Here is a 20,019-nt window from a genome sequence, read left to right on the forward strand (position 1 = left end):
ATTGTGATCGACTGTATCAAATGCAGCACTGAGATCTAACAGAACCAGAACAGACATAAGTCCATTATCTGAGGCCATAAGAATATCATTAGTGACTTTCAGCAGAGCTGTTTCAGTGCTATGATGAGCTCTGAAACCTGACTGAAACTCTTCAAACAGGTCATTGCTGTATAAATGCTCACACATTTGATTAGCAGCTATTTTCTCAAGAATTTTAGATAAGAATGGAAGATTGGATATAGGTCTGTCATTTTTCAAGTCATCTCAATCAAGCGAAGGTTTCTTAAGTAAAGGTTTAATTACAGCTAACTTAAAAGCCTGTGGTACATATTCATTTACTAAGGATGGATTAATCATATCTAAAATGGGGCTGGTAATCAAAGGGAACACTTCCTTAAATAATTTGGTTGGGATTGGGTCTAACATACAAGTTGAAGGTTTAGATGAAGCTAATATTTCTGATAACTCAGGAAGCTTCACAGGATCAAAACAGTCCAAACACAAATCAGGTTCTGCAGTTATTTTCAATGTTGTCTCACTTGCTGAGGAAGAAGTAATCACCTTCGGGAGTATGTCAAAGATTTTCTTTTTAATAGAATCAATTTTATTTAAGAAAAATCCCATAAAGTCATGACTGCTAAGAGCTAAGGGAATGGATGGCTCAACAGAGCTATGCCTCTGTTTAAATATGTCAGAGTTGGTCCTCCATATTGGTCACCATCAAACATAAAGCTGAGTAAAATGGCCGTGGGGTGCAAAACACTTTTACAAGTACCGAAACAAATTTACATTTCAGAAAACAAATTTACATTTCAGAAAACAATTTAACAAGATGCGAAACAAATGTACATTTCAGAAAACAAATGTACATTTCAGAAAACAAATGTACATTTCAGAAAACAAATTTACATTTCAGAAAACAATTTAACAAGATGCGAAACAAATGTACATTTCAGAAAACAATTTTACATTTCAGAAAACAAATTTACATTTCAGAAAACACTTTACATTTCAGAAAATCAATCAGAAAGGGAATGTACCAACGCCGAGGCTGACCCGGAAGTCAGCCTCAGGGCTGCATCCTTCGAAGGCCGTATTTGTAGGCCAATTACGTTACAGCGCGGCGACGAAGGCTGTCCCAATTCATGAATCATTCCTAGCAAATGCTGCCGACAAATGTGTCCTTATTTTGCCCGATTTGAAGGATGCGTTGTGAGTATCCTTCGCGGCCCATCATTTCCCATCATTCATTGCGGGTCGAAGCGGATTGGTCAAGCAGGGGAAGCCATGGCGGACCATAGCAACAAAAGCTGTGAGTAAATTGTGGAAAATTACACTTTCTGTGACACAAATTAAGTTCTACAATGTTTTTAGTGCGGGAATATAATTATGTAGACGTGAAATATCTGCTTGATTTATCTAGACATCGCTTAATTTCAAACGTGCTCCGACGTGTTCGGAGTTTTCCGTTCCCGGCGTAGTAACCGGCTCGCCTCGCCAGCCCTACCGGCGGTGAGGTGATCTAGCCCGGTAGAGATCTGACCGGACTATCGGCACTAAGCTCCCGCTGGCAGTCATCACAGTGAACGTTTAACACAAGCTATTTCTAACAGTTTATGTTATTATTTTAATTGTTACTGAAAATCGATTTAATATTTCAGGTGATATTAAGGCATACCTGTCAAGTTTTGGATTTGAAAATAAGGGAAATTTTCTGGGGACGGCTGTGAGCCATCCCACTACCCCGACCAAGCTCCAGTATCCCTTGCATTTTAGCACAGGTGTACAAGATATCTAAAATAACCACTTGTCCACCACTAACAGACTACAATAAGCCTACCTTTGTTTACACTGAAATGCTGTGGACATTCCTATGTTATAACAGAGCCTAAATGAAACACAAAAGGGGTTCAAGCACATTTATTTATTTAACACATTTTCCGTTTATATATACATTGCTTGTCTTTAGGTTAAACATTTACATTTTGTCTTCATTACACATTTTATTTAAATTTCTCATGTTCACTCAGGTGGCTCTCTGGCATTCACTAAATACTTATTATACAGATTTGTTGCAGCCTTTGCATCCTTTAAGACTCGTTTGGATGGAGTGTATTTGTGGCCTGGGCCAGAGTGGTTGATTTTACATGACAGTAAAGCACAAACCGTGCTGTTGTCTAATGACATCCTATTCTCTGTAACAATCTTTCTTACCATACTGAACACTCTTTCAGAACTGGCATTGCTGTGGGGAATGCATAGTAAAGCCTTCATTAATCTTGGCAGCTCACTGAACCTCACATCTTTCCCTACCAGTCCCCAGAATCTGTCAGTTTTGTCTTCTTGTGGGAGATGCTTGCTATCTGTCACCTGGTAGTCAATGAGTTCCTCTCTCAGCCTATCCTCACTCAAGATCAACTGAGGGAAAATGGCCCCTAGCCTTGCCACTGTAATGTAAAACAAGTGTTTGACTGAACATTGCAGATCTAAACCATGCAATATTCATTTAATCAATGAGGAACTGACTCTAACATCTACCTGTCCCTGGAGTAATGTCAAGGCGAGCAGCAGGGTCCAGCACTTTCATGTCCTTCAGGAGTGGATGGTCAAGAGGAAAGGAGGAGAACATCTTCTGAAGCACTGCTTCATAGAATCTTCTCACAGATCTACAACAGCATAAGGGTAAAAACAGCATAAGAGTAAACAAAAAACACTACAGCCTATAATCTCATACTGTGAAAAGATGATAGAATTGAATAACTGCTGGGTAATATACTCACTGAAAGATTTTCTTCTCCGCTGACACAGGGAGCTCTTTCCTTGCCATGAACGCCTTTGTTTCTGCTCCTATAAAGAGCTCTTCGTCAGGCAACTGATGTGCTTCTCCATACTCCACCTCCTTGAGAGGTACACCCATGATGGCCCTGGCTGGTATGAGGAACCCCAGGATCCTCTTGATCAGCCTGCACATCTCCTCTTCAAGTCTGTGAATCTGCACGGCCTCTGACTGAAGAAAATATAATTGGTCACACTGTAATAAAAAGGCTACAATAAGTACAACCATATTTAATTCATCCAATATGATTGACACCCACCTGGAAGACAATATTAAATTCATATAAAGGCTTAAGGGCAGCACTCAGGAACATGAAGTAAGCCTTCACAATTGGATCACGCACGTGGCTTGCTAGATCGCGCACTTTGGCACTCCTCTCCACCTCCTCATGACTGTTGAAGTAGGCCTACAGTACATATGGACACAGGATGGCAATTCATGGTTAAAATGGAAATCTAGCATAGTTAACGGTGTATATATCTGCTGGAGTTACCATCCCTATCTGTAGTGCATCCCACTGGTTCAACACTCTCTGGATGCAGGTTAGCAGACTCAGCCATCTGGTGCTGCAGTACCTGAGGAGCTTCAGGTGGTCTGAATCAGTGAAATCTACAAACCCTTTGTAGAGTTCACATTTTTTTGCACTGAAAGATAGAAAAATGTTTATAAGAATATTAACTGCAGACCTAGAAAAAATAAAAGTCCTATTTAATTTATTTGCATCTACCTTTTATCAAAGTGGGTGTATATCCCCACCAGGATGTCTTCCACCGGTACCTGGGCTGCTCTGATGCCACAGCCAGTGGCCAGCTGTGCCAGGTGGCAGATGCAGCCGAGGTCCTGGATGTGGGGCTGGCTCTGTTTCAGTCTGCTGATAACAGAGTTGTGTCTGCCTTTCATGACGCTCGCATTATCAGAGTTAAAGGCTATCAGGTTCTCCCATGGGATGCCCCTTTTTCTATGGATAACAGAAAGAAATGCCATAAAACGACTTAGACAAAACGTATGGTTATACAGGTCCTTCTCAAAATATTAGCATATTGTGATAAAGTTCATTATTTTCCATAATGTCATGATGAAAATTTAACATTCATATATTTTAGATTCATTGCACACTGACTGAAATATTTCAGGTATTTTATTGTCTTAATACGGATGATTTTGGCATACAGCTCACAAAAACCCAAAATTCCTATCTCACAAAATTAGCATATTTCATCCGACCAATAAAAGAAAAGTGTTTTTAATACAAAAAACGTCAACTTTCAAATAATCATGTACAGTTATGCACTCAATACTTGGTCAGGAATCCTTTTGCAGAAATGACTGCTTCAATGCGGCGTGGCATGGAGGCAATCAGCCTGTGGCACTGCTGAGGTCTTATGGAGGCCCAGGATGCTTCGATAGCGGCCTTTAGCTCATCCAGAGTGTTGGGTCTTGAGTCTCTCAACGTTCTCTTCACAATATCCCACAGATTCTCTATGGGGTTCAGGTCAGGAGAGTTGGCAGGCCAATTGAGCACAGTGATACCATGGTCAGTAAACCATTTACCAGTGGTTTTGGCACTGTGAGCAGGTGCCAGGTCGTGCTGAAAAATGAAATCTTCATCTCCATAAAGCTTTTCAGCAGATGGAAGCATGAAGTGCTCCAAAATCTCCTGATAGCTAGCTGCATTGACCCTGCCCTTGATAAAACACAGTGGACCAACACCAGCAGCTGACACGGCACCCCAGACCATCACTGACTGTGGGTACTTGACACTGGACTTCTGGCATTTTGGCATTTCCTTCTCCCCAGTCTTCCTCCAGACTCTGGCACCTTGATTTCCGAATGACATGCAGAATTTGCTTTCATCCGAAAAAAGTACTTTGGACCACTGAGCAACAGTCCAGTGCTGCTTCTCTGTAGCCCAGGTCAGGCGCTTCTGCTGCTGTTTCTGGTTCTAATGTGGCTTGACCTGGGTAATGCGGCACCTGTAGCCCATTTCCTGCACACGCCTGTGCACGGTGGCTCTGGATGTTTCTACTCCAGACTCAGTCCACTGCTTCCGCAGGTCCCCCAAGGTCTGGAATCGGCCCTTCTCCACAATCTCCCTCAGGGTCCGGTCACCTCTTCTCGTTGTGCAGCGTTTTCTGCCACACTTTTTCCTTCCCACAGACTTCCCACTGAGGTGCCTTGATACAGCACTCTGGGAACAGCCTATTCGTTCTGAAATTTCTTTCTGTGTCTTACCCTCTTGCTTGAGGGTGTCAATAGTGGCCTTCTGGACAGCAGTCAGGTCGGCAGTCTTACCCATGATTGGGGTTTTGAGTGATGAACCAGGCTGGGAGTTTTAAAGGCCTCAGGAATCTTTTGCAGGTGTTTAGAGTTAACTCGTTGATTCAGATGATTAGGTTCATAGCTCGTTTAGAGACCCTTTTAATGATATGCTAATTTTGTGAGATAGGAATTTTGGGTTTTTGTGAGTTGTATGCCAAAATCATCCGTATTAAGACAATAAAAGACCTGAAATATTTCAGTTAGTGTGCAATGAATCTAAAATATATGAATGTTAAATTTTCATCATGACATTATGGAAAATAATTAACTTTATCACAATATGGTAATATTTTGAGAAGGACCTGTAATTACAAGCAAACTATTACACACGTCAACAACACAGTGCAGTTCCCTTACCTTAGTGCTTCACTGAGTTTTTCATACAGATTTTCTGCATTTCCCACGTTGCATACAGACATCTCCATGAATCTTGTAAGGACCTGCAGAGTGGCCTCATCGTAGAGTCTAGTTAGGATAACAAATTCTTTATTTCCTTTTCTGTTGTTCGATTCTTCGCACATCACAGAAAATGGCTGAGATCGGCATGTTTTGGCCAACTCGTCATCTAGCTCTGTTGCTATGGCACCTGTTGAGAGAGCCCAGTAATTAAAATTAGCTAACCATTACCCTACAATATGCATACGGGACATTATTAAATAGGCATATGCATACACAATACTCATACTTAATTTGACTCAGCTTACCTTTGATAAGTTGGTAGGCTTGGTTTTTCCCGCCGAGAATTTCCGTGTGATAGCAGAGTCCGGGAACATTTCAGCTACACACTTATTGAAGTCATCACAGAAGTTGAAAGCAACATTGTTTTTGGCACACAGCATTGCCATTTTAACCTCCGCATTTATGACCTGGGCATGTTTCTGTGCCTCTAGCCAGCGCTTGTGCTTGGTCGATTTTTCATGCTGACTGATGTCGTTCCTTCCCCCCGTGGGAGACATTAAATCGCAGTTACAAATCTTACAAAACGCGTGACTGTGCCCCATCCTGCTCTTCTTTAGAAAAGAAAATTCGCTGTCCCATTTTTCAAGATATTTGCACGATGTCTTTCTTTTTCTGGCAGGAATGCCTTCCCTTTCGTCACATCTATCCATTTCTCTCCTTTGTTGTTCCAGGTTTGTTCCCGCCGTCGGCACTAATATCGCGACAACTGCCACCCAGGCTACTGCAGGTGGCAGTTCTCGCGAGGCTAGTGACATAATTCAGAGAAAGAAGCAGAGGAATGTTTTTTTTATTATTAAATTGTAATACGGGAGATTTACGGGAGAATACTAATACGGGAGGACGGCGGGAAAGAGGTTAAAATACGGTAGTTTCCCGGCCAAAACGGGAGACTTGACAGCTATGTATTAAGGTTAACCAGAATAAATGGTCAGTTTTATGTAATCCAACTGTATCCCTGGAGAGTGTGATTGAGAATAAATAAGCTTTACAATATTAATTTTTAATGAAGAAATGTGCTATATGTTTTAAAGGTTTATTTATAATTCAGTTAGCATTATAATTTCTGATTCCAGGTAAACCCGACGAGGAATACACCTCCAAATGTTAGTGAATCTCAGTAAAGAAGTGAAAAGTTTGAAAGAGCTTGTTTTAGACATTTGCATAGAAATATTTTCTTCAAATTAAGACAAATGTGAAATTAAAAAAGGCTTTATTTTTGCTCTGATATTAAGCAAGATTTTTTTTTTTTAGGTACAAAGCAGCAGACGGGCCAGTTTATTAAGCTCAGGGGTGAGAACCACCACCTTTTTACTGGAGCTAAAAACTTGGAGGTACAATAACAACATTCTTTGCAGTCAGTTTCTGTCCTATCTTTCTAACTTTCATAAATATCCATCCAGTGATTAACATACTTCTTTCGGTTTAGGACAATTCTGGAGAAGATGGACCAACAGGGGAAGGTCACCCCCTTTGCAGGCCAAAACAATGTGGGACAATTTGAAAAAGAAAAAGAATTTAGATTATGTTCAGAAGTTCTCATGTCACACACAAATAAAAAAATATTTCTAAAAGTCTTGTTGATTTCTCTGTTTAGTCAACTCTTTTTTTTTTTTTATTCCATCTAACTTTAGGATTGTAAGTGTCCAGGGTCAGGAGAGGGAGTCAGTGAAAAGCCACTCACAGCTTTTGTTGCTATGGTCCGCCATGGCTTCCCCTGCTTGACCAATCCGCTTCGACCCGCAATGAATGATGGGAAATGATGGGCCGCGAAGGATACTCACAACGCATCCTTCAAATCGGGCAAAATAAGGACACATTTGTCGGCAGCATTTGCTCGGAATGATTCATGAATTGGGACAGCCTTCGTCGCCGCGCTGTAACATAATCGGCCTACAAATACGGCCTTCGAAGGATGCAGCCCTGAGGCTGACTTCCGGGTCAGCCTCGGCGTTGGTACATTCCCTTTCCGGTTGATTTTCTGAAATGTAAAAGTGTTTTCTGAAATGTAAATTTGTTTTCTGAAATGTAAAAGTGTTTTCTAAAATGTAAATTTGTTTTCTGAAATGTAAATTTGTTTTCTGAAATGTAAATTTGTTTTCTGAAATGTAAATTTGTTTTGGTACTTGTAAAAGTGTTTTTCACCCCCCGGCCACCGTAGCTGAGCTCTATAATCCAGAGATAACAGAAATCCCATGCTTAAGGTGGATTTTGATACAGCGTGAGAATGAGTCGCAGTATATGGGTAAAAATATGAAATGTGTCTGTGTTTTTTTAAACAGAATTTAAATAATTTTTGTTCACTGTGTTTTCAAGTTGCCTCTGTTTTATACAGAGCCCATGAGGGGACATGGGGGATATTTTTTTCTTCTTTCGCGTCCCCACGCAATACTTTTGCGTTCGCTCGCAAAAGTTGTTAATCACCTTGAGAAAGCTGTGCATTTTGGAACAGCAGCACATTTGACAAACTGCTCACAAGACAAACAGCACTGATATGGCATTGGTATGCTTTATTTGTCATATGCAGGTTAACATGCAGTCAACAATGCGATTAAATGCTTAGGATAAGAAGAACCGTTCAACTCACCATAAAAACAAAAGTGGCGTGCAAAAAAAGTACACGTCATGCAGCAGAAATAAGCAAAGAAAGTGTCACAGATGTGGTTTCGTGCAGTATTATTGTCCAGAGTTCAGTAGTTTGACAACTTGTGGATAATAACTGTTTTTAAGTCTGATTGAAGATCCTTTTCTTTAAGGCAGATTTCAAAATAAACTCAATAAATCTCAAAAACGGGTCTCCCACAAAGTATTGCAAGATAACGCAAAGACTATTGCGTGGGAACGCAAAGGTTTTGCGAGCGAACGCAAAAGTATTGCGTTGGGACGCATAAGAAAAAAATTCTCCCAGGTCCCCTCGCGGGCTCCGTAGTTTTACAGTGTGCTGGTTTGCCCGTTGGCATTATTTTTGGCTTGTTTTAATAGAGCTGGTTGCTTGTTCCTCTCGCGAGATCTGGCAACACTGTTTTTTTTTTGTGAGATGCACTCGCTAAATCCAGAGTGGATGTATGTCGAATATCCCAGCTAAAACTAGCTTCAGGGGTTTGTTGCATTGGAGCTTTAACCGTGACCCAGATCCGAGACTAACATACTTCCGCACAGACTAACCTTCTCCGACCAACTCCATCAGTGTTTTAATCTGTCTGTTAAACTATCTATCTGTTTCTCCTACAGGAGCAGAGTGGCGCAGCGGAAGCGTGCTGGGCCCATAACCCAGAGGTCGATGGATCGAAACCATCCTCTGCTATATGTTTTTGTTATCTTTAGCAATTTTTATCTTACCTTTAACTTTCCACGCATTTCTTTACTCTAAGAGAACGCAAATAGCGTTTGATAGCATATAAAGTTTAACTAGCTTTTCTTTATACTATCAGATAGGTTGATACAAGGTGATGAAGTCCTGAAACCTATTACCCCATTGAAAATGATCACATATTTTATGTATCAATTTTGTAAATCAGCACTATTTTTTAGCCCCTCTCTGATGCAGTAATATAATTTATTAATTCATTATAATTTAATGTATTGCTCACCAAAGATTTATAATGAAAATAAGGCAAATTCAGCTATATTGGGTGGTCTATATTGGTTTTTCAACAAAAGTTTTTCTCCCTTTCCTTGAAAAAAAAAATGTATATCAAGAGACACCAACACATGGGCTTGAAAGTGTTTCAGCAAAGCCACAACTGGGGTGACATCATTGGTGTGTGGTCACCATCAAACATAAAGCTGAGCTCTAAAATCCAGAGATAACAGAAATCCCATGCTTAAGGTGGATTTTGAAGTTTATACTTTTAAGACTAATGTACTGCAGGAATACACGGAAAAAACAAAACATGGTCTTATATTTTGTCAGGTAAAAAATGTGTTTAGATTTTTTTAATTCTTCGTATTGTCCCAGATTACCAATATGTAATATGTATCTACATCCTTAGCCAGTATGTAGATACGACCAATTGAAATACCCTCCAGTGAGGATATTTCTGTGACAAATAATGAGTATTTAAAGTGGAGTTCTGTGCTTTACAGTTTGTCAGTCCAGGGCTAACTGAATGCTTCCTCAGCCTTCTGTGTATTTTGTCATTTAATAATCTGCGCCATGACATGTTAATAAATAGGAACCCAATTGGCTGCGGTTTACGTACTCCGCTTTGTTTTCACGGTCAATACATTTCACACTGGAACTGTGGATTTACTACACCACACACGAAAACACCCCACACACGGGGACATCGTTTAAATGTATTATGTGCGATCCATTATTACTTTACACCACTCGGTCCTTTGCTCTCTGTCCTGGAAGCTGCGGAGTAATCAGTCAACAAAGAAAAGGAGAAACGATGTCCCTCCAGAAGAGTTTATCTTGATAATGTCACAGCCAGCGCTTCACACAAAAACATTACATAAAAATAGATGACAGAAAGAAAAACAAGGCCATGGCCCCCTCTGCTGGCTGTCCTATTACTACACAGTTTGTAAAGGATGCGGGTATTTTAACAATAAAAGTCGAACTGACATTATTCAGATGAGGCTCAATGAAAAAAATATTACTTTCAAAAGTCCCCTTATTGTTGGTTTTATGAACTGAGCACTCTTCTCTGTGACACCTCTAAAGAAACATTGTTGTGCAGTAACAAGTTCAGGTTGGATCTGAAAGAAACATGTTTAACTGGGACATTTCGACAAAGTTTTATACCTACTCTCCATGTATCCATTAGAGGCACAGATAACTGTTTTACTTCTCCCCACGTAAGTGGAGTTTACAGCCCAATAAACCAGTGGCATATGAAAATCAAATCCCATTTTGATTAGGTGCTTTGAAAAGAGCATCATCCTTGTAACCTGGACAAGAAATTTGTAAATTTATAAATGCATCCTAATGTCAAACAAGACCAAACAGAAAAAGGAAATGAAGTTCTAATCAAGCTTAAAGATTTTTTTCCTTAATACTAAGCAAAAAAATCTTGCGATGGTGGAGACTAGAACTACCATTCGCAGACACTATAAAAATGGGATGACGTGACCATAATCCTATTAATCTTATTGGTCTGGAACCAAGGTGCTGCTTGCTTACTGATGTTTGGGGATGTTGTGTGGTTGAAACACCCCGTCTAACAAGATGTCCTCTTCAGCAAAGGCAACATGACCTCTTACAGTATTGATCATTGGCTGAGTATTTGTCGCTTTGTTTATTCTTCAAACCATTTGAGTTGTAGTTTTCTTCCACATCTTTTTGGATTTGGTTCCTATTTTAAACCATTAGAAATCATTTAAGCTGAGCAGTCTACAGTTTTCCTCTCGCAAATTAACTTTATAAACAAAATTCACAGTTTTTCTGAACAATCTATGGGTTGACCACATTTTCCCAAATATTAAGAAAGGAACAACCTGTAACCAGCAGGTACAACCTTTGTTTCCCTCATCCTTAAAAAGGGCCAACTTGATGACATTGTTTTTTCTATTATTTTAAACACTACCTCAATAAATGCTTTGAATGCACAGAAGCATGCTGTGCCTATCAACTACATTACTATACTAGTAAATTGTTTGTCATGTGCAAATATGATTTCTACCCACAACAGTGGTTGATCTGGTAAGTGGTACTGGACTGCTGCTACTTTGAGTTCAACTAACAAATACATGACTTTTAACTTGTTCTTATTTGTTATCTGGCCATTATTTAGTTTGCTTTTAAGGAATATTAGCTTGCAAACTTTGGTTTTACTACAAATTACATGACTTCCTTTGGATCTGTATTTTGTTGTTTGCAAACATTTTTACCTTAAAGACAAGTATGCACAAACATAGCAGATTTACAAAATTCATCTTACATTTAGGCACAGTTATGAAAACGTTACACAACTAGAGACCCCATCTCTTACCCTTAGCTAGATGAAAAAGCATTCCCTGCATTCAAATCAGAGTAGTTTGAACACCACAGTGTAAGCAAAGCGGTGATGAAATCACTGAACTGAAAAGAGGATTTCAAAACAAGCATGTTGACTCTACAAAATGACCTTTGGTTTAATTTTGACAAGCACAGAGGCCTGTCGTGACCCTGACACAGCGTCTAAGCTTACTGTCACACCTTTTGAACTCCATCACTTGAACCCATTAAGTAGATTTCAAAGCAGCCACAATCAAAGGAGAGCAGGAGAGATTCAGTCTATATTATTAGTTTTTGACAGGGTATTGTACATGCAGCTAAATACCAAACCATATGAATGAAAAACATTTTTTGAAAAATGTGTTTTATCTGGAAATGCATTAATAGTAAGAGCTTTTTGTTTCAGTTTTAATGGGATGCTTTTCAGTCATAGAAAACCATAGCATTTATGAAAGATTATTTGGCAATTTGGTTGTATTCAGGAGCAATGCAGAGATTAGAAGGGAAACAAATAGATGTAAAATGTATTAGCTCGTCAATATTTGTTTTATGATTTATTTATTGTTTTGTATTCTTGTCTTCCTAGTATTCTGTTTTTCACAATCTTGTGTTTCATTTTCTTCTTTTTTTTTTGACATGGAAGCCGGAGAACCCATGCAGGAAGAAAAGCTGACCGTTTGTATCATTTAGAAAGCAGTCGATATCACAGACTCCTGTCCTGCCTTGTAACAGCATCACCAGCCCCCACGGTGGGTGGTGTAGATTCATAAGCCCTGACTAGTGATGGTTCCACACTGTCCAGGTTTATCGTTTTTATAGTTTTATCACTGTTTGGGATTAAACCTGACTAAAACGTTTCTTTCTAACTTTCTAAGATTGCAAAAATTATTTTTGCTTACTAAATGCCAGAATACTAAGAGATATTTTTTTACTTACCTCAAACTTTACATACACTGAGATAAAAGCCATAAAAAGCCAGATTACAGTCTACAAATATCCATAATGATCATCATTGGAAAGCCTGAGCCCACCACATCCATAAAGCATGGGGGTGGCAGCATCGTGTTGTACAGCTGTTTTTGCTACACGAGGGACTGGTGCACTTCACGAAATAGATGGAATCATAAGAAAAGTACCTTATGTAGTAACTTTGAAGTAACATCTCAAATGGTGAAATAGTTAATGACCTGCACTTGTATAGCACTTTATCAAGTCCCCAGAGACCCCAAAGTGCTTTACACTACAATCAGCCATTCACACAATGACAGTGGGGATCTGCAATGTAGTGACAGCTGCCATACACAGGCGCCACTGAGCCTTCAGACCACCACCAGCAGGTAGGTGGATGAAGAGTCTTGCTCAATGACATGACAACTGAGACTGACAGAGCTGGGGTTCGAACTGGCATGCCACCAGTCACAGGACAAACTCCTACCAGCTGAGCCACAGCCACCCCTAAAGACATGGGCTAGGAAGTTAAAGCTTGCACAATGACCATACACACACCTCCAAATTAGTTACAAAGTGGCTTATAAACAACAAAGTTAAATTTTTTGTATTGGCCATCACAAAGTACTGATTCACATAGAAATTGGGGACAGAGCTGAAAAAGTGAATGTGAGCAAAGCAGCCAACAAACCTGATTCAACTACATAAGTTCTGTCTGGAGGAATGGGCCAAAACTGCAACAAATAATTGAGAGAAGCTTGTGGAAAGATTGCTAAATCATTTGACCCAAGTCATACAGATTAAAGCCAATTCTACCAAATACTAAGTTAATGAATGTAAACGTCTGAATCTGGCGAAAGTAATAAAAAAATCTCATTATTTAGGCATGTAGAAAACAGCAATAATTTTGGGAATCTGGTTGCAGCTGTATTTAATTTCAGCTTTAGCCTCACGCTTATGAACTATCTTGAGAGGATTCTTTTTTACCACTACCCTATTCCTATACACAGCAGCTTGGAGAAAGACCTTCAAGAAAACTGAAATTAGGGACCTTCTAATGCAGGACTATGCAATTGCTCCCGTATAAAGTTTTGTCCTCTTTCTTCTCTCTGTCTCTATTTCAGTCTCCTTTTGGCCAGGCCACATAATGACAGACCTGGTGTGTATTAAAGGACCCTGCCCATGCGTCTTCTCCCAGCCACCTCCCTTTGCATGGGCCTTTAAAAACCTCCCGAACAGGGGGGGACCACTTTCAAAAGAGAGACTCAACATCCAGAGGGACCGGTCCATAAAGACAGCCAGTCAGTCACAACCAGAGATCTTTAACATTAATCATGGATAATCATTCCTACAACTTTCCATCTGACTGCACCCCACTCACAAACTGTAAGTCTGCCCGCAAGCCGGCTGGATCCACCGTGGTGGACATGGGCAACACGGGGAAGAATCCTCCCCGGGACTATCTTCTCTGGTCGCTGTGCAACACCTTTTATGTCAACTTCTGCTGCTTGGGCTTCATGGCACTCATCTACTCTATCAAGGTGAGCCTAGGTCTTTTTCTTACTTGTGATGAATTGCTCCCTTGTAAGTTGGAGTGTGGAACCATTTTTAGGAGACACTCAAATAAGACAGTTTAAAATGAGATCCAAAGTAAAAAAAAAAAAACATTCAGTATAATGCCCTCCAGTTAGAAAAACTGTTTCATTTAAGGCAATTATGTTTATTTTTTGCAAACTTGATCTAAATCACTGTATCAGACAGATGGTGTGTGTGTATATATATATATATTTATATATATATATATTGTTTGGAGAGCCAACACAGTAGAAACCTGAATGTCTAGCGCCACAGGAAGGGTGCTGCAAACAGAAACATGTTCAGGATTCACATTGCTGTACCTCAATCTAAATTCCTGCAAAGCTTACCACAAAAGAGTATCTAAAATCAATAATTTAACTCCTGTTTCTCTGTCGACATAGTTTTTAAGTCCAGGCTCGCGATTGGCTCAGCAAGGGAATTAAAGGCAGTGAGTCGCAAAGTGGGGAGTTAAAAATGGCATAATTGGTATCTTCTTAATGGGCAAGTACTGTCAAGAAATTAGAGAGTGCTAGTGGAGAGATTCAGTAACACTGCACATCACTACATTCTAATGTGTCCTTTCTTCCTCACACAGGAGACACAAAGCATTCAACACATTTATAAGGTTAATTGATTCTCTGCTTCTGTTTTTCACATATTGTCACTTTAGAACCACATTCCATGTAGCACAGCAACTCAAAGTTGTGCATAAATGTCAAGCAGAAGGAAAATGTTAAATAGTTTTCAAACTTGACTGTACTGTGCATATAAACTAGTTTTTGTTGGTCTGTCACATAAAATCCTAATATAATACATTGAGTCACATAGTTTGTGTTTCTGTAGGCACGGGACCAGAAGACTCTGGGCAACCTGCAGCTGGCCCAGGAGTGCTCAGACAAGGCCAAGTGGTACAACATCCTGGCAGCCGGCTGGAACCTGCTGATTCCACTGCTGGCCATTGTCCTGATTGTCCTCCTGCTTGTCCACCTTGGCTCTTCTAGGGGTTCCTTCGATTTTCTGGGGGAGGATGGGTTCCAGAACTTCTTGAAGCTGTTCAGCTGGTAGATATAGGCAAAACCTCTGATTGGATTCAGAAGATGATGACAGACATGATAGCTTAGAATTTATTCATGTCTATATGTTTGTTTTCTCTGTGAAGACTTGTCCTGCCGTAGGTGTTAAAACTTCTGCTCAGAATCTGAATTAACTGTAACACTGATTATTTATTTTAGCAGCATTAGCGACTCTTTGCCAAAAAATTATACAATTACAAGGCTTAAAGGCGAATTCAAGCAGTGTTTTGAAGCAGTGCCAAAAATGTGAATTACATCTGAGTATTTCCTAATATGAAAAGTAAGAAAGGAAAAATTTTAGACCATGCTGACATTTTACGTGGTGAACCGAAGGCTGAAATGGGCTGAAAGCCAAAATGAAGGAATAAATAGAGTATGAGTGCCTGTAGTGAAAGATGTGATGTCACTGTGAGCTTGTTGAAAAATGAAATATTCTTTAGCTAACTAACATCTTGCAACTAAAACCACAATTTTTGCTTGTTTTAGCAATTTAAAGCAACAGAAAATGTGCCTAACTGTGGGACACAACGCTATGTTAGCAGATATTAATCGTCTACACTTTTCCAAGAGACCATTGTTGAGTTTGTCAGTGTTTTCTCAGCCAGACAATATCCTTGTAACTACACTGGTGGTTGCAGTCTGTCTCCAGCTAATTCAGCTCGGCTGGTCTCTCTATTGGCATTTGCGAGATGCTATCATTTGTCTAAAGTCATCAAAGATTGTACGTTCCCGCGATTTTTTGGATCTCATTCGTTCGTTGGAACACTATTCGGCTGACAAAGCAGCCACAATCGTGTAGATGTGTAAAATCCACAAATATAGTGTTATATCCCATGGATATAAATATTTTTGAGGTGTTTCAAAATGCTAAAGTCACCTAAAATGTTGGGTCAGAGGAGCTGATAGCATTTTTCTTTTTGTCGTTCTTTTCTACAAACTCCCTGCAAGATCACATCTCTACAGGATGTAAGAGAACTGTTGACAGCACAAAAACAAATAAAAAAATAAAAACTTTTTCTTTAAGGCCCGATTCATGGTTAGTCACAAAATTCAGCTCCTTTATTTTTGGTATTTATTGTATTTATGCGAAGTCAAATTAGATTGATTATTGGAAATGTCTTTGGTCTGGATAGAAAGATAGAACAGAAATAAACTGGTGGAGCCAAAGTTTGAAAGCCAAAATGTTGAGAAGCCTTTTTACAATGGACAGTGAATTTTACATATTTCAGCATTTCTCACATTACTTTATAAATTGCTTTTTATTATTATTAATGTATGTCATTAGTTTTTTTTTTTTGTTTTAAGTATTTTTCTGTTGTACTGCTTTTTGTCAACCTATGAAATAAATAAAGCAGACTCTGTATAAACACAGTACATCACCAAAAGAAGGAAAAGAGAAACTTATATTGAGGACTCCATACAGTGAAGTTATTTTCTATCACCACTCAGCCAATGAGAATAGGTGTTAAGAGGTGTTCCTCCGGATGGCTCCTGTGGTTCCTGCTGCTGCACCTACACCCAACTTTAAAGTGATCATTTTGGTTTTTCATGGCCTGACTCTGGGGTGGGTCTGTCTCCCAGCTGTGTGTTTGGCCCTCTAGCATTTATATACAGAACGTCCAGTTCTGAGAACCGTGTTAAATGTGCCCTTTAGATGTAAGGTGGAGCCGCCCGGAAAGACAACTACAGACGACCAAATGCAGGGCCCTGGTGGACATGGTCCAAGTCTGCTCAATCTGCTCTCAGTTTAACAAATGATTACTCATACTGAATGTGAAGCATTTCAGAAAAGACTCTACTGGCTGCACTTGTTGTCCACTGGCTGGATATAGCCACTAAGCCACTAAAATAAAATCTCTGTCCCACACTTTACTGCTATAAAACAAGAAGACAAATAAAAATACAAAATTTGAGGTTTCCAGTTATGGAAGTTAATGATCAAGGTTTATATTTTTGAGGTAATGTTAATGAAGAAATAAAATTTTAAGAATAATCTGGATTTGTTACATGGTTTAATTAATGCTGATTATGTGGTATAAAGATAAAGATATATGTTAGCTTATAACCTTCTTTTTCTTGCTGCAACACACCCACTCAGCTGATTTTGCAATTCAGACACCACCCCCATGTTAAATCTTTGAGAGGCCCCAGGCTGTCCTCGTGCCACTCATGTCTTGTGATTTCAGCCTTGTGCTCCTGGTGACTTCCTTCACATTTCTAGATCCTTTATTTATATCTGCCCAAATCACAGCCCAGGACTTCTAGCTTTCTATTTTTCTTCTGTGGTCTGAGAGAAACGCTAACAGATGTCTGAGGCAAATTATAGGATAGAATTGGGCCCTACAGTGGGAGGGGGTGCACACTTCCTCCTGCTCTTTTCAGGAGCTGTTTTCTACAGCTGAGGTCTGTGGAAGTAACAGGATGACACGCATTGCTGACAGTGTGTCAAACCTGAGCTCATAAAAAGTTTTCTAAAATACTCAAGATAGTTTTTGTATTTCCTGTTGAATAATTAAGTTGCAATAAGTATAAGATTCATTGCATTGTATCAGTTTTAGATGTTTTGAATTTATGTACAAATTAAATAGAAAAAAGTCTTCTTACATTTTTATACAAGTTTTTAAACACCCAAAAGACGACAGCAAGAACTTTGAATAATGGCTTTCTGCAGTACATAGCTTTGAAGAAAGCAGTTTACATGTTATACATGTGTAACATGTATAAGTCCCTCCATCCAGGACTTGTACAGGTCTAGGATCAGGAAAAGAGCTGCTAAAATCTCTGCACATTAACTGTTTAGATTTTTACCTTCAGGCCGTCGGTACAGAGCACTGTTTACTAAAACCAGCCGCCACAGAGACAGTTTCTTCCCCCAGGCTTTCTCTGATGAACATTTAATAGAGTACCAACCAACCTCATACTGAAGTTGCAAATGCACCTTTGTATATGTATATTTAAGGACATAAAGATATATGCATAAATATATCTTATAACACATTAAAAAAACAAAACAAAACAAAAAAAAAGCCAGAGAGCAAAGTGTACCGGAGTCAAATTCCTTGTTTGTATGTACGAACTTGGCAATAAAGCTGATTCTGATGTATAGTGCCTTGCAAAGGTTTTCATACCCTTGAGCTTTTCCATGTTTTCTCATTTTACAACCTCAAACGTCATTGTATTTTATATAATATAACAGCACTAAGTGTTGATTGACTGCTTGACTCAAAATATAATTCTGTATAACGATAAGAAATGGAATAAAATTATAACCACTTTTCTCACCAAATTTACATGTTCGAAAAGACGAGCACAACTGCAAACCTACCAAGACATGACAAGGAAACATTAACTAGAGAAGCAGCCCTAGTGGGAGAATCTGTTGAAAAGTATTGCTTGGGTGCTCCCCCAATCTGACCTTTATGGAAGCAAGAACAACACCATAGTTAAAAGAAAAAAACTAAAAGTTTGAAGTTTCCTACAAGCTATTTAGGGGACACAGGAACAATGTGGAGAAGGTGCTTTGGTCAGATGAAACCAAAATTCTACTTTTCGACCTATATGAAAAACACTGGGTGTGACAGAAAACTAACACTGCACATTTTCACCATTTTCAATGTGAAACATGGTTTTGGCACCATCATGCTGCGGGAATGCTTTTCTTCACCGTGGACAGGGAACCTAGTCAGAATAAAGTTCAAGGGTTAAGATACTTTCATTTATTATTTAACGAAGCCTGAAAGTCTCTGCCCCAAAATTGTTTTAACATATTCCACAAATGTCATATAGTTCGTTTTTGGGTTACCTGTGAAAAATAGACAGTAAAATTGTAGGGAAGACCATTACAACTTTCATGTTAGGCGTTTACAATTAATCTTTACCAGTCACTCTTAGTTTAATGCCACAGGATCTTCTAGGCATCCAAACCTAAAACATACATTTGAAACCAGATATCTACATAAACTGTATAAAAAGATTTTTTGATTTTCAAACAATAAATTAGACATAACCTTTCCTGGTTTAGATAAGTTAGCATAACCAAAATTATGTTGCTTAATAACAGAATAATGAGAGAATTCTTTTTTTTTAAACTTTATTCAGTTTTAGAATTGTATTTTGTAGAATTTAATTTTGAAAATGTATGACTTGGGTCAAACGTTTTGGGACTTCTCCCACAAGCTTCTCACAACAGTTTACTGGAATTTTGGTCAATTCCTCCTGACAGCACTAGGTCAGGTTAGTAGGCGCCTTGTTTACACGCAGCTTTTCAGCTTTGTCTGCAGATTTTCCCTGGGACTGAAATCAGGGACTAGCAATGGCCAATCTAAAACAATGACTTTATTGTCCTGAAACCACTGTGTAATTAATTTAGCTGTTTAGTTAGGGTCAAAGTGCATATAATATGGAGGAAATATATAATCCAGAACATTTTCAAGTTAAGAGCAGGATTTTATGTCTTTCTGCTCAAAAACTTTAATTCTTGCTCTCAAAACCTTTGCTTTCTTTCATATATACTCTGTTGTCCCTCAAATCTTTGCACACCCAGATTTAATACTTCTTGCACAGATATTTGCTCATTCTGCTTGCCTCCTTTGCCTTGTGCACAAACCTTCTCTTTGCATGCACAAAACTGCGGTCCATAAGTCTTTCCCTTCTCGCAAATTCTTTTTACTTTCTCAGACTGAAATGGTATCATCTCCTGGCAACTGTTCCAGCCAATAGCATGACAGTGTGCAACTGCAAGGTCACAGCCTTAGCTGGGTTGTGCGTGTTTCCTTCTAGTGGGTGTGATTGTGAGGCTACAGTAGATTGCTACATCTCCTCTTCTGGCGCTGCCCACTGCATGTAGGGAAAAACAACTTCAGCTT

At 39.2% G+C, this 20,019-nt stretch overlaps 2 protein-coding genes, 1 long non-coding RNA gene and 1 other non-coding gene across 5 annotated transcripts; 3 read left to right on the top strand and 1 right to left on the bottom strand.

The window, feature by feature from the left end:
- Window positions 1–1,256: 1,256 nt before the first annotated feature.
- LOC124858205 lies at window positions 1,257–2,950 on the top strand. The gene is made up of 3 exons (XR_007035773.1): window positions 1,257–1,312; window positions 2,485–2,682; window positions 2,809–2,950. It is a non-coding gene; the product is annotated as an uncharacterized LOC124858205 (long non-coding RNA).
- LOC124858186 lies at window positions 2,500–8,364 on the bottom strand. Of its 2 annotated transcripts, none has more exons than XM_047350104.1 (7): window positions 8,199–8,364; window positions 5,513–5,741; window positions 3,564–3,794; window positions 3,330–3,480; window positions 3,096–3,242; window positions 2,781–3,007; window positions 2,500–2,666 (listed from the first exon to the last, which is right to left on the bottom strand). In XM_047350104.1, exons 1-7 carry the CDS (start codon window positions 8,236–8,238, stop codon window positions 2,528–2,530), a joined length of 1,164 nt encoding a protein of 387 aa, XP_047206060.1. In that variant the 5' UTR covers window positions 8,239–8,364; the 3' UTR covers window positions 2,500–2,527. The 2 variants fall into 2 exon arrangements, with proteins under 2 accessions (XP_047206060.1, XP_047206063.1); XM_047350107.1 differs by lacking the exon at window positions 8,199–8,364 and adding an exon at window positions 5,860–6,632.
- Window positions 8,365–8,843: 479 nt separating this feature from the next.
- trnam-cau lies at window positions 8,844–8,915 on the top strand. Its single transcript has one exon. It is a non-coding gene; the product is annotated as a tRNA-Met (tRNA).
- A 4,793-nt stretch (window positions 8,916–13,708) lies between these two features.
- On the top strand, window positions 13,709–17,147 carry LOC124857530 (interferon-induced transmembrane protein 5-like). Its single transcript, XM_047348831.1, has 2 exons — window positions 13,709–14,044; window positions 14,925–17,147. The coding sequence occupies exons 1-2, from the start codon at window positions 13,838–13,840 to the stop codon at window positions 15,144–15,146; spliced, it is 429 nt and encodes a 142-aa protein (XP_047204787.1). The 5' UTR covers window positions 13,709–13,837; the 3' UTR covers window positions 15,147–17,147.
- The last annotated feature ends 2,872 nt before the right edge of the window (window positions 17,148–20,019 follow it).

The sequence above is a fragment of the Girardinichthys multiradiatus genome, chromosome 2 (assembly GCF_021462225.1).
Source record: "Girardinichthys multiradiatus isolate DD_20200921_A chromosome 2, DD_fGirMul_XY1, whole genome shotgun sequence".
In the NCBI taxonomy this organism is placed as follows: Eukaryota; Metazoa; Chordata; class Actinopteri; order Cyprinodontiformes; family Goodeidae; genus Girardinichthys; species Girardinichthys multiradiatus.